Source organism: Athene cunicularia (genome assembly GCF_003259725.1).
Source record: "Athene cunicularia isolate RWA chromosome 3 unlocalized genomic scaffold, athCun1 chr3_part1, whole genome shotgun sequence".
Taxonomy (NCBI): Eukaryota; Metazoa; Chordata; class Aves; order Strigiformes; family Strigidae; genus Athene; species Athene cunicularia.
In genome coordinates, this window is record NW_020799097.1 from 2,169,154 (window position 1) to 2,181,794 (window position 12,641).

The following is a 12,641-nucleotide window of genomic DNA, read 5'->3' on the forward strand; positions in this document are numbered from 1 at the left end:
CATAGTACCTGTCTTCTAAGCTCTTTGCGGATGTTAGCCAAATAATTCTTTTAATAGCTTTTGTGAGTTAAAAGGGTAGGTAACTGTCATAAGGCTAAATGATTGCATAGATTAATTTACTTGTGGCCAAAAGAAATCAATTGTAATTTAAATTTTTGTCTCTGGACTGATTAGGCTACCAGACATCAACTTTCTCCTTAGTGATCTACCATGTTCATTGCAGTATATGTCTGTGATTATACGTGGGGTCTGGATTAGTTACAGATTATCCAGAGTAATGTGATTGAACATTTCCAGTTTTTACCCTGTGAGTTCATACAAGCTTAGAATATTCAGCTGGTTGGCCTTGTTTAGAGCTCTGAAGTATCCATTAATAACTTGTCGTTATAATTCATAGAGTGTTTGGATATAGAAGAATATTTGCCAGACTTGCTAAGACCATGGGTCCATTGCAAACCACGTCAAAGCTCCCACTGAGGACAAAGGGGAGAAAGAGGGTGAGGCTTTAATAGGCCAGTTAAAGAATAAATTGGAAGATGATAGAAGAAAATCCAGTGGTTCCAGGGAGCATTTTTCTTAACCATGGCTATATTTAGTGATTGGTATATATTCTACTGCCTTTTAGCAGAGGGATGGATTGGGTGGTTGAGAGGGGTCCTGAAGGCATCTGTCTTTTTTTTAGTGAGAAGTGATTTGCTGCTACTGCCTGGTGAAACTGCTGTAACATTGCCCTCTTTAAGCCAGTTGTATAATTGTCAGATAACAAGAAGTCAGAATGTATTTGCCTTTCGTAGAAATCTCTTAACGTTCTTGTATCTTTTCATTGTGTCTTACAGAATGGTGAATAACACTGAAGACCCTCAAGAGGCTTTATAACGGCCCATCCCCATGTAAAGTATGCTCAGAACTTTTCCAGTAGTGTAAGTATAAGCTAGAAAACACTACAAAAATTAAAAGTTTTATGTTAATTTGTCTACAAAAAGCAGACAAATGGTTTCCAATCAGCAGTTGGCTAAATTGAAGAGTTCCACTGGTTTTGGATTTTGCTAGACATTTAAACCAGGGAACATTATTTAATTGGTCACTTGGTCTGGCTGATATGTTAGTTCTACTTTTTTGTCACTGAAAGAGAAGGGAGATCATGCAGTACTTAAAATCTCAGCCTTGATCAGAGAAAAGGATAAAAAGAGAGATCTCCCTACATCCAGGGAACATACTAGAGGGTTACCAGAGCTGTGCAAGAGAGTTTGGCACCACGACAGACTTGGTGAAAGGAGATGAGTACACCATTAATGTAGTATTGTACAGCAAAGGCAGAAAACCTGGGGCATCTAACCTAACATTAGAACTGGATGTGTTGGTCCAAGGAACCACTGCTGTATGAATCCCATAGGAATTGAAGTTGTATAAATCTCATCCTTGGATTTGAGCCTATTAGTTTGTTCTTTTAAATGACTTCTGTCATGAATCTTCAACGTGATTGGTATCCATGCTGTTTCTTCACTAAATAAGCAAATGAATTCAAAGTTTGCAGCTTGTCAGGCTGAAAGGAAAGGCTTGACCTGTACTGTGCTGTCATCCATCTCTCACTGGCCAGTCCTATATCGCTGTTCCCCAAACCTCTTTTATAGGCACGGCCAAATGCTTGTCCACTGGCAATCAGAGACTTGAGATTCTTTGACTTCATGACTTTTGATTGCACCTTCTGTCCGACTGGGTTGGAAAGATAAATCCTATCTGCAGAACAGGTAGCAAGAAACCAGGCTGCTGTGAATGCAGTCGAATTTTCCCAGCTGGATTATTTCAAGGGTGAATATTATTCATCTAGCGCATGGACATTCGTAGTGCAAGTGGCAGTGCAGTCACAGTGTAGAGGGAGTCCCAGCAAAAAATAATGACTGTCGGGTTTTGTGTTGGAAACTAAACTACTAATGTATTTCAGAAAGACTTCTTGATACAACCATTAATTAGTTATTTGCTGGTGGCTTAGTCTTCTATTCAAAATTAGTGGTTTCCTACTTTGTTGCCAGTCCCCTGAGCCACCTCCTCTTCTTTCTTTTAGCTGGAGATATGTTGGATTTCAGTATTAAAATCACCACTTGAAATTGTAAAGATCTAGTTCACAGCAGGAAAGAAGTCTGGAGGTAAGGCCACGCCGCCCTGTGCGTCTTTATTATACTGGTAATTCAGAGTTTGCAGAGTGATCTTAGAGCTCCTCTGTGCTTTGTGTAAGCACAAGGACAGTCTGTCAGCTTTAACTTTGAATCAGACTTCTAACAGAAATTTCCAAACTGAACAATACAGTTTTAATTTCCTGTGCTTTAGCTGGATTTCAGTCATGTTCTGCCCCGTGCAGTTTTAGTTGGATATCGCGTTGTTCTCTTGCTTTCTGGGATGGTTGTGGCACATTGATGTGCCCTGTTAATCAGCGGCTACCCTCCATCAGTGAAGTAGCAGCTTTTTCGATTTATTCCATTTTATGTGCAGTTAGTATGGTCATTGAGAATGCAATATAAGTATAGGTGAATAATTTTGGACTGAGTGAAAGCTGGGGTGAACCTATTTGGAGCGGATTAGAGAGTATTAAATTAGAGGAAATGGAGCAAGATGACCCATTTAGGTATGAAGTTTCCAGATTAAACCATAGATATCTTTTAAGAAGGATAAGTGAGCATTGTGGTTTCAGAAGAAGAAAGAAGAAAACAGAGTCTTTTTTTTTTTTTTAAAAAAAAAGTTTTAAATTAAATACTGAATAAGATTAAAATTGAACTGTCTTAAAACTACCATGATTAGAGAGTAGTTTGGTTACTCTTGCCATGGGGCATCACCCTCTGTCAGAAGAACAAAGTAGTCAGCTGGCTCCAGTTACCATTTCACCTACCTAATTTATCTAGTTGGATGAGAGTCAGTACTTGAGAGGAATTTGAGGCATGGTGTGAACACAAGACTTTATTTTGGTCTCAGAAGAATTAGTCATTTATCTGAAACTAAGTACTTCTGTAGCCAATGCAAGTATATCTCTATTGGGTTCTCCATAAATATAATGGGAGTAATTACTTGTACTTCACAGGCTCATGGCTGTATTGATTGATTAATATGTGTTAATAATGAGATATGACCATCAGTATTTGTGTTGCATGTTTCAAACTCGCTCTCAAAATATGGTTTCTGATGGAACTAGACAGTTTCAGCATCATCACTTAAAGTTTACCTGAATTATCAGGCCAGTGCTTATGAATCTGACTGCCAGCGATGACAGAGCTGTCTTGGGAGTGAGTAAAAGCCTGCTGAGTGGAAAGAAAATCAGTGTAATGCAGATGAAAAAGGACTAGACTGAAGCCTTGTCATCATTTAGGAAGAACAACAAAGAAAGGAGCAAGTATGTGAACCAAGCTCAGCACACATTGAGGAACAGACAGTGGAGTTGCAGTGGCTTAGAAAGTCACCCCGTGGCTGAGCTGTTAACTGTCCAGTTTCCTTGAAATGTGACACAAAACATATTAATTAAACTTGGGTGAAAGAGGACTGAGCTAATTTGCTCTTTTTGTCTTCAGTGACAAGGTGTTGTGTAAATAGTTGGTGGCTGTAGGAATAATAAGTTGGCATTTTAAGCTTCTTTTAACTGAAACAGTGTCTTGTTTGAGCCATTAGTTTTACTTTAAGATAAACCAGATGAGTTAATTCATGATTTCACAGGCAGCTAAGCTTCTCTGAAAGGGACCTAAAGAAGCCTTGTTTCATGTGTGACTTTTAACACCTGCTTCTGCTTTTGGCCAAAAGGTTTGTCCCCATCTGTTGAGTTGGTAACAGCAATCGTCAGAGCCTTTTCTGAGCTAATTCAGCTTGTTAACCCAGGCAGAACCTTGCTACAGGTGGGTTGGTCGATTGATTTTCCTGCTGGGTTAGTGAACTGAACTGGTCTGTGGAGATTTCCACCATGTTCTGGAGTTATGCAGAAGAGCAGGTCGTAAGGTTGGTTCAGCCTCTCTTGTGCATCTTTAGTCTCAGGACTTGCGTCTGTAGGTGTTTGTCCTCCTGCTCTGAGTAGGGCACAGAAAGATTTGGACTTGCCCTGAGAATATAGACTGGCTCATCTATATGTCATGCAAGAGGAAATTTCCCTACTTGAGGTCTGGGCTACGCAAAGAGATGTTTGTTGCTTTAAGAGCATCAATTAGGATGTGTGTTTCTTTTTGAAATGCTTTTAAGTAAAATAAAACTCTGATGTGGAAGCAACTGTGGCCAAAAGCCCATGTTTTTGCCATTATGATTTATATTGTTGAAGAAGCCACTGTTACCTATTCCTGAGTTGTTTTCCAAGTATAATGTCTGTCTTCACGAAGAAGACTGTGTGCCAGTTAAACTGCACTTGCAAATGGTTTTCTAGTGGGAAAAAAAAATTGCTTTGTAGCTAAGCACAAAATTAGGGGTAGGTAAGTTTCAGTTATTTGCTGGGTTTGGATTTTACTTTTCTGAAGTAACGAATTTCTCTTAAAGTGTGTTGATTGTTACTGCTGGTGATAGATCCTGAGGGAGAATGAAAATGTCTGAAATACTTCAGGATGTCTCTTTTCCTTTATGTGTGGAAGAGAGGTGGTGAAAATCGTGGTGATGGCTTTCCTTGAAACTTATCCTACACCTTGTCACATCTAATGCTATAGATGGACCCTGTAGGATGGCTGTATGTGTGGTGAGAAAACGCTCAAAGTGTGCCCAGGCGCTTGATCTGCCTTCTTGGAGAATGCCGGTGTGACTTTGAACAAGGCATTTTGGCTTGTCTGAAGGCCGGCCCCTTTCTGTGAGTTCTTGGTCTTCAAAAATTAGCATAGTTTTACTTCTCTGCCTCACAGGGATATTCTAAAGAAAGATGTGTTTCAAGTATTTAGATATTCCGGCTAACAGAATTAATGCAGAAGAACTCTGAGATTCTGTCTGAATTTTAATAAAGGTTTGGTCGAATTCTGAAGTGAAGTGGAGGAGGCAGAAGACACTGGTATACCTGTCTTCGTAATCTTGACAGCTGAAATTAGGTGACTTGCCAGTCTGGTGTCTCAGTTAGGCCCACGTCTCAGTCTTGTTGCCACAATGACTCTGTTCTTCATGTTTCTTCTTTAAGACAGTATTTTGGTTGTGGGTGAGATTTGCTTAGCTGCGTAACTCAAGCTCACAAGTCCTGCCCTGATGCTGTTACAGAGTTTATATATCCAAAGTTTAGTCTTTGGCTCCCAAATCCAAGAGCTCCTCCTTTGCTCTTGGCACAGGTTTGGGCTTTGGGCCCTGGTTCAGCACTCAGCTGCCACTACAGCTTTTCTCTCTGTTAGTCCTTCCGATCCCTCATTCTGTCCTTGAATCCAGCCTCAGAGTTTGAATTCCTCCCTCGTTGCTGTAGAATTGGAACAATAGTTGGAAGTACAGATTTTAGAAGTAGGGAAGGTTAGGGTTAGACAGATAAGGTGTCAGTGTGAATCAGTCTGTGCCTTGAGTAGAATGCAGAAATATCTGGCTCCCAGCCCCCTGCTTAATCAGAGGTCAGTCCCTTTTGTAAGACTTGGATTATGACAATAATTGGCATTTATATTATATTTTTGCCTTGTAAGATCAATCTCAAGTTCTCTCTCTCCTTCCCAAAGATGTAAAGCGTCTACTATAAAGCAAATTACTCACCCAAGTGGAATCAGTGTCAAAACTGTGCTATTGTTTGCTTACCGCCAGCATCCAGTAAAAAATATTTTATCGGCGGTGAAGAATTTCAAAGACTGAGTGGAAGAAGAGCTTATGTAGAAGTAGTGAATCTGGGTTTGGGGCTCTTTAACTAGCTGAGAAACTTGAAGCCTCCTGAAGAAATGATATGTTGATATTCTGCTCTCAGCTTGCCTTCTATAATTTGTGTAGCGGTGAGTATTTGATTACGTTGGATTTATTTTCAGAAGTTTCAGGCTGCTCTTATTAATTGTCACCATTTTGATCGAAAGCGTATGGCAGTGTTCTGCATTCATAAGACAGTGTTTTGCATTCATAAACAGAACTGGTGACGTTTAACCTCGATAGATCAGCTTGTAGTCTGATTTCACTTCTTGCTGCAGTGTGAGGCTTTCGTTTCCCTGGGATGAGAGCAGTCATTACAAGCATTACATTTTGTTTGTGAATCAGGATGAATGGGAGTAGAGTCCTCTTTGAAAATCAGAACTAAGAGATGCAACTGCAGGAGATAATTATGCTAACGTATGGATAAGGATGGCTCTGTGTTCGTTGACATGATGAGCACTTGAGGCCTGATTTTTTTTTTTTCTTTTCCCCTCTCTCTTGAAAACTGGTACAACTACACTGAAAATACTGGAGTTGCAACTGATGAGCATAAGTGTTGGCTCAGATGAGTCAGACCCTTAATCCTGTGTTGCGCCCCAGAATTCATAGCATCAACTACTGTTTTGAAGGCAGCTTTGCTTAATATGGTGCAAAGCTTTGGGTGTTTCTCTGAAATATTTAAATTGGCTGTGAATAAAAGGAGATGCATTTGTTCAGTAAGAACAGCAAAGGCCAAAGCTTGCATTTCAGAGGACTAGGTAGTGTTATGCCCTAAATGCCCCAGTTTTGTGCCAGCAGTGCCTTAGAGCTGCACTTGTGCACTTGTGTCACAGTCTTTGCGTGTGCGTGGTGTGCACCGTTTACTTTGTGATATACATCAACCACTCCGTGGAACAACTGTAGCTCGGAATGAAAGCCTCTCTCTTGAGCATCTTGTAAGAACCAGCTGCATCCTTTGGGATGGGTAATGGTGAGTGAGATGTAGAAAAGGAAGGAGGAGTGAATGAAACTTTGCTTGGGTCCTTGGTTCTCATAAAAATGTATGGAGGGAGAAACAAGCTTGCATATTGTAAAGCGTGGTTAAAAAATTAACAGACTAGGCAGACGGAAGGGGAGTTTCTTGGTAGTCGTTGGTTCTGATAAAAAGCATTCAGTGATATTCGTGTGAATTAGGTTGCTGAATATCAGGTCGGTTGATAAGCAAATTATATTGCCTTTGGAAACAGCATTGCCATCATTAATACCCATTTTTGTTTGCTGTCTAGATCTGAAACCTCATGTAGAAGGGAAACATAGCAGCCCAGTCATGCCAAACAAGGATCCTTACACCAGTGCCTGGTCTGGGGTCTGGGCATGCAAAGCCAGCCCAGCTGCTCTCTCTGCTATATGTTTTTAATATAATATAATGCAGCTGGAGGACATCCATCTCCACAGTTGTTAGCAGTTCTCACTGGTACTATATGCACATACACAGAGGGAAAAAAACTGGCAGGCTAAGGACTTCACGCTGTGAAAAAGACTGTGATAGTTAAAACACTTGTTCAGTTAACTAGTTGTAGAAAGTAATCTTTTTGCTATATACTTTGGGATAACCTACTTCAGCTGAAAAGCTGCAATTTAACCTCATGATTTTGCCTTTCCATGTAAAAAGCGAGGCGGTGTTCAGTGGCACCACGAAAGTGCATGTTACGTTGCAAAAAACGATGGTGCTTTAAACGATAAAATTACAACTTCCGGAGATAACGTTAACAGGACAGCGTAGTGCTGTTGGGGTCCTACCCTGGACCAGCAGTATATGCCATATGTCAAAGAAGGGTAAAAGTTGGCATCTCTCTCCATCCTCTTTGCCACAGCTGATGTGACTTTATCAGAATCATTTTTAAACCAATTACCAGACCTAGTATCCTGTTCTGAACACTTTGGCTCTAGCCCACATCCATATTATGCAGACGGATATCAAATATAGGTCTTATATCAAAAAGTGCAACTGGTTTTATGAATTTTGAGCCTTGCAGAGCTTATTAGATAAAGCGGTGAATTTTAATGGAAATTTGGAGAAGGACTTCTGCAGAAGAAGATCTCTTCAGTGATGCTAGAGTACTTCCTACTCATGTACAGTGAGTAGAAGAGTGGAAAAAATGATTTCTTGTGATCATTAAAGAGTCCAGAGCCATTTTCTCAAGTGTTAGAGGTGTTAAGGCTGTGTCTGGCCTTATTCCCAAATGGGTAATTGAATTGCTTTGAACTTCTGCAAGTTCAATTGGACATGGACTTAGCTCGTAGCTGTTTTGATGGGATTATTCTGCTGTGTTCCATCACCTAGAAAGTTAGTGTTGGGTAAATGATTCTTGTATCTGTGTGGGTTTGGGCTGTGATAGTAGGTGAGAAACCCTTGCTGTGTTTTTCCTTTTCTTGATGAGATGCAGGAAGATAAGGGAAGAGAACACCTCTGTATCTGGCTACATACCCCCACTCAAGATCAGTATTTTCAAAGAGGGGACAGAGCCCCTTATCTAAAGGGTGACGTTCTACAAAAAAGAGGCTAAATAAGTCTTGGTGATATGACCAGGAAAAGCAACGGTACTGAAAGCACTTATGCCCCTAAACAGCCTTCGCTCCAGAAAGTGGCATTAGAAGTAAAAAATAGTGATGCTTCATCTGGCTGGTTGAGACCTGCTGGTTATTTTATATCTGTGAATTTGGGAGGGAAAATAAGGTGGGTTTTTTTATTTAGCTCCTTAGAATTCTCCCTTCAATCTGATATTCAGGTACCTCAGGTTCCTTTTGGATGAGCCATGAAAGATAAGCATGAAGTTTTAATGCTTTATAGATACCAAGAGGCAGTAAGTGGAATTGGTCCATGTTATTTGGGATGTGACTGCCAACTTAATGTAAGAAATTTAAATAAGTTTGATACTTTAAGCTACCTTTTTTTCTGTCAGGATCTAAATAAAATTGATTCATTTTAAGGGCCAGATCTAGTTGTTAAATTGGTCAAATGTAGTTTTGAGCTTAATTAGTACTTTGCAGAGGTCTTGACTTCAAAATTTCAGGGGGAAAAAAAATGATGTTCTCCCTTGGTTGGCTCTCTCTTTCAGATTATCTTCGCAAGGAAATTTGACAGCCCATTGTAACGGGTGAGGGTTTTACTAACTGATCAGAAGATAAAGCATGTGATTATAAGCTAAAATAATATTGAGGATACTTTGCTACGCTGACAGCAAAGTTTGCCAGACTTTGACTTGAGCAAAGCAGTCAGTCGACAGTCTCAGGAAAAGTATTTGCTATTTTTATGTTCTCCTGCACACCCCCAATCATTCTGCTTGTCCTTGTCTTATTTTACTACTTGTTACTTTTGCAGTTGATTGTATTTCACAAGGAAAAAGAGGGGGGAAGCAAATCGATTTATAGTTACCCAGAGGAGTTCAGGAGGATAAGAGGCTCTTACAGCAATATGGGGGGGGGATGAAGTAGTGGAGAATATCCTTTAATTAATGAGGTGAATGAAATTATGATGATTCTAAAATGGCTGGTTTACTTAACTCCTTTTAAATTGATCTTTAAACAGGCTAAGTTTATTAAAATATTTTAAAAAGGGAAAACAACTGAAGACCTGCAAGAATAACAGTTCTAAATAATGTTACTGTAGTTATTCATTAAAAATCAGTAGATAGCTGGCAATGTTGGAACATGTTCAGTAATACCCACGTTTTGCAATATTTGTTTTGGGTATTTAATGGAAAATTCCCAGTTCTTGCAGTTGTTTTCAATGCATAAAACTCACTCAGAAATAGTGTTTCTAGATCTCATGCTTGTGCAGAAAAGCACATGAAAATGTAAATAGTTCAACGTCAAGAAGACCAGTAAGAAGTATGTCAGATACAGTATGTGTTGTGTATGTATGTGACAAAGTGAGACCAGCGAGAGACACTGTGTCTGATTTTGATGTTCTGTTCTTTTTAAGTGTTGAAAAATCATACAAAAGTTGTCTAACTAAAAAGGTTGGACGAATAGAATAATACATTGCATGGACAGACAGATCAATCATTGACTTTGGGATGTGTTGGTTTGTTTTTTTTTTTCCCCAAATTGCTAACATTTCCCAGTGATTATGTTAAACATCTTACAGTGACTTTAATTTGACAGTAGGTTTGCTGCTCTTTGATTACTTTCTTCAAGCCTTTTAGAAGCAGTACACAGATTAACAGGAGTCTGTAGAACACAAGTTGGAAATCATTGACTGTCTGATTCTCACGGCAGAGGATCGCCTTGTCCAGCAGCCCTTGCATCCCCGTGTGATTGAAATTATGCACATGCACACCGGATCCCCGCTGCATCAGAGTGGGACAAAGTGGAGGCCAGATCACTTTCCCACACACAGCTGTGTACAACAGAAGGTCAACCATTTCTTTTGCATCTAAAAACACTGCAGTTCACTATTTGTAATTCACTAGTGATTCACTAAAGGGTTACGTGTAATTCACTAAAGGAGATTAATTTGGCCTGAGAACCCAGATCTAGAAACTCAGGGCTGACTTTTTAAACAAATTAGGAATCACACCCAGATTTTAAAGGGAATGACTGGCCATGGCCACAAGCTGCTGCAGGAAATTCAAGTTCTGTGTGACTTGTCATTTTTCAAGCCATCTAGAAAGTCATGCTTTGGCCCGGTGTGAGTTTTTCAGTTCATGGGAATAGAAGGACAAAAGTTTTGGGTTTCTAGGTCTGTGACAAATGGGAGAGTAAACTAGATAATCTAAATTATGTTTTAGTATTAAACATTGAAGAATCAGTAAAGTAGGAATTTTGTGAAGAGGTAGTTGTGGATGCAGGTTCTAGTTCATTAAATTCTCCAGTTGAACCAGAGTACTTGAGCACATGAAACTTGATGTTGACAGATAAATGATCCAGAAAGTGATGACATTAGAAATAGTAAGAAATGCCAAAAATGAGTTTGTCTCTGAGGAAAGGCAAGCTGGCATATCTACTGAAAACCATCTCAACGCCAGATGTTTAAGAAAAGATTTTCTCTTTGAAAACCTTGCTACTCAGAGCTGACACGGGGGCTTTCAGCCTCTATAGGAGTTTGTGATGTGAGTCAGTAAGTCAGCGTGACACTTCTCACAAAGCTTTGAGAATAGGATTGAGCAGCCCTGCCTCCCCCAACGCAGAGGCCAAACCTAGAACACAGTGTCTGTTTCCAAATGCTCCTTGTCAAGCTCTGAACGTCTCAGTCTGAGATGCGACTTCCAAATTTTAGTTGTTACAATTCCAGTCAGTCACTAGTCTACTGCTGCATTGGCTGCTGTGCCCTCCTTTTAGTAGAATAATCTGGGTGCTTGTCTTTTAAAATTTAAAATGGCTTGTACGTTTGGAGTAATCAATTGTCCAAAGGACAGCACATTCCTGTGTTGGACTGAAGCACTTAGATGGCTGTGGTCCGTCTGTCTTCTCACAGTCATTTTCTTGGATGGGAGTCATCCCCTTGCATTGTCCTCCTGCTTCCTTCTCCCACATACACACTGTTGAAACCATGAAAGGGGCTCAGTAGTTGCTTGATGAGGAACTTGTTCTTATTTCTGTATTTTCCAGGCTTACAAATGTCATTTTTGTGGATTCATGCATCCTGGCTTCGTAGCACCATGTCCGTACAGTTACACTCTAGCTACAGCTCTACTAAGTGAGCCCGTTCTTGGTGCTGTTCTTCAACCCTAAGGCCGTTTGGCCACATCCATCCTACCAGACTCTCTTAGCCATAAGACTGAGTGTCTACATCCAAACAAGGTGTTTGTGGTTTCTATTCCATGCAGAATACTGAAAAAAGCCTGTAAAAATTGGTCAGGAGTGCTCTGGTTGTGCTGGACCAACACTCTGCCAAAGACAGTTACAGTGATTTAATAACGCTGCAGATGACTCCGTGTAGGTGCTACAGTGGCTCTTCCTGGGCACACTTTTAATTTACTAGTATTGACATGGCCATACCCTCTGACTCAAGGATAGATCTGTTCCCACTGCCTAGTCAGGTCTGTGTTGTGAGATGTTACTCCCCTGAAGAGATTCCCTTGCTACACCTCCAAAACCTACAGGCTTGGTTTACTTTGTTGTGATTCATGTATCTGAAAAAAAAGACTAAATGCAGCAATTGAAAAGGTTTTGTCACTCTGTGGCTCCTGTTGGGGACTTCTCTGTGCCAGTGCAGAAATGGAAATGAGGAGTGATCTTCAGAATTTGCAAAGAGAAATAAGCAGCCCTGTCCCTGGAAGGTCTGGCATCATCATGACAGCCATCATCCCTCTTCTGGTTTTTGCAGGGTCCTTGGAATTCTTCCTTGACTTCCCTGAGGCTGCTGTTTGTGTGCTCTCGCTCTTAGGGATTGAACATTAGCTCTGTCATGTCTCCTGGAGTTTGAGTGATCTCTTCACCCTGCTCTCCTGCAGAAATTTTAATAAACCCTTGACTCCTAAGAAGATTCGCAAGAAGGATGGCAAATGATTGGATCTCTTTGCCAGGTTCTGTCTGCCCTCCATCTGCCATCCCTTCTTCTCAAGATCTTGAGTTCTGAAGGAGGTGATCTTGTCATTTGTGTGACATTTGGATCTGTAGTGAGGAGACTTAGGAAGGAAAAGAAATTAAGGGAGCATATTGTGATTGGGGTTTTTTCAGTTCCATTTCTGGGGTTTGCAGCAAATACATGTTCATTGTTCTGGAGCTTTGGGAAGTTTAGGAGTTAAAAATGCTTTTGATGAGCCACCATGATGATCGAGTTACATGAGAAGTCTGCCTTTGGAGGGGAAAAGGCTGTAGACTTACTTCTTTAAATGAAAGCTCAGTAGTAA

At 40.4% G+C, this 12,641-nt stretch overlaps 1 protein-coding gene across 15 annotated transcripts in view; it reads left to right on the forward strand.

Moving 5' to 3' along the window:
• Positions 1 to 829: 829 nt before the first annotated feature.
• HMBOX1 (homeobox containing 1) overlaps positions 830 to 12,641 on the forward strand; it is a 62,380-nt gene continuing 50,568 nt past the window's right edge. For 12 of the 15 annotated variants that reach the window (XM_026844835.1, XM_026844839.1, XM_026844844.1 and 9 more), the window contains exon 1: positions 830 to 920. In XM_026844835.1, the coding sequence (XP_026700636.1) occupies positions 898 to 920 (23 nt within the window). In that variant the 5' untranslated portion in view covers positions 830 to 897. Of the gene's footprint in view, positions 921 to 2,062; positions 2,145 to 12,641 lie in introns of all 15 variants that reach the window. The other 3 variants (XM_026844841.1, XM_026844842.1, XM_026844843.1) reach the window with 3 other exon arrangements.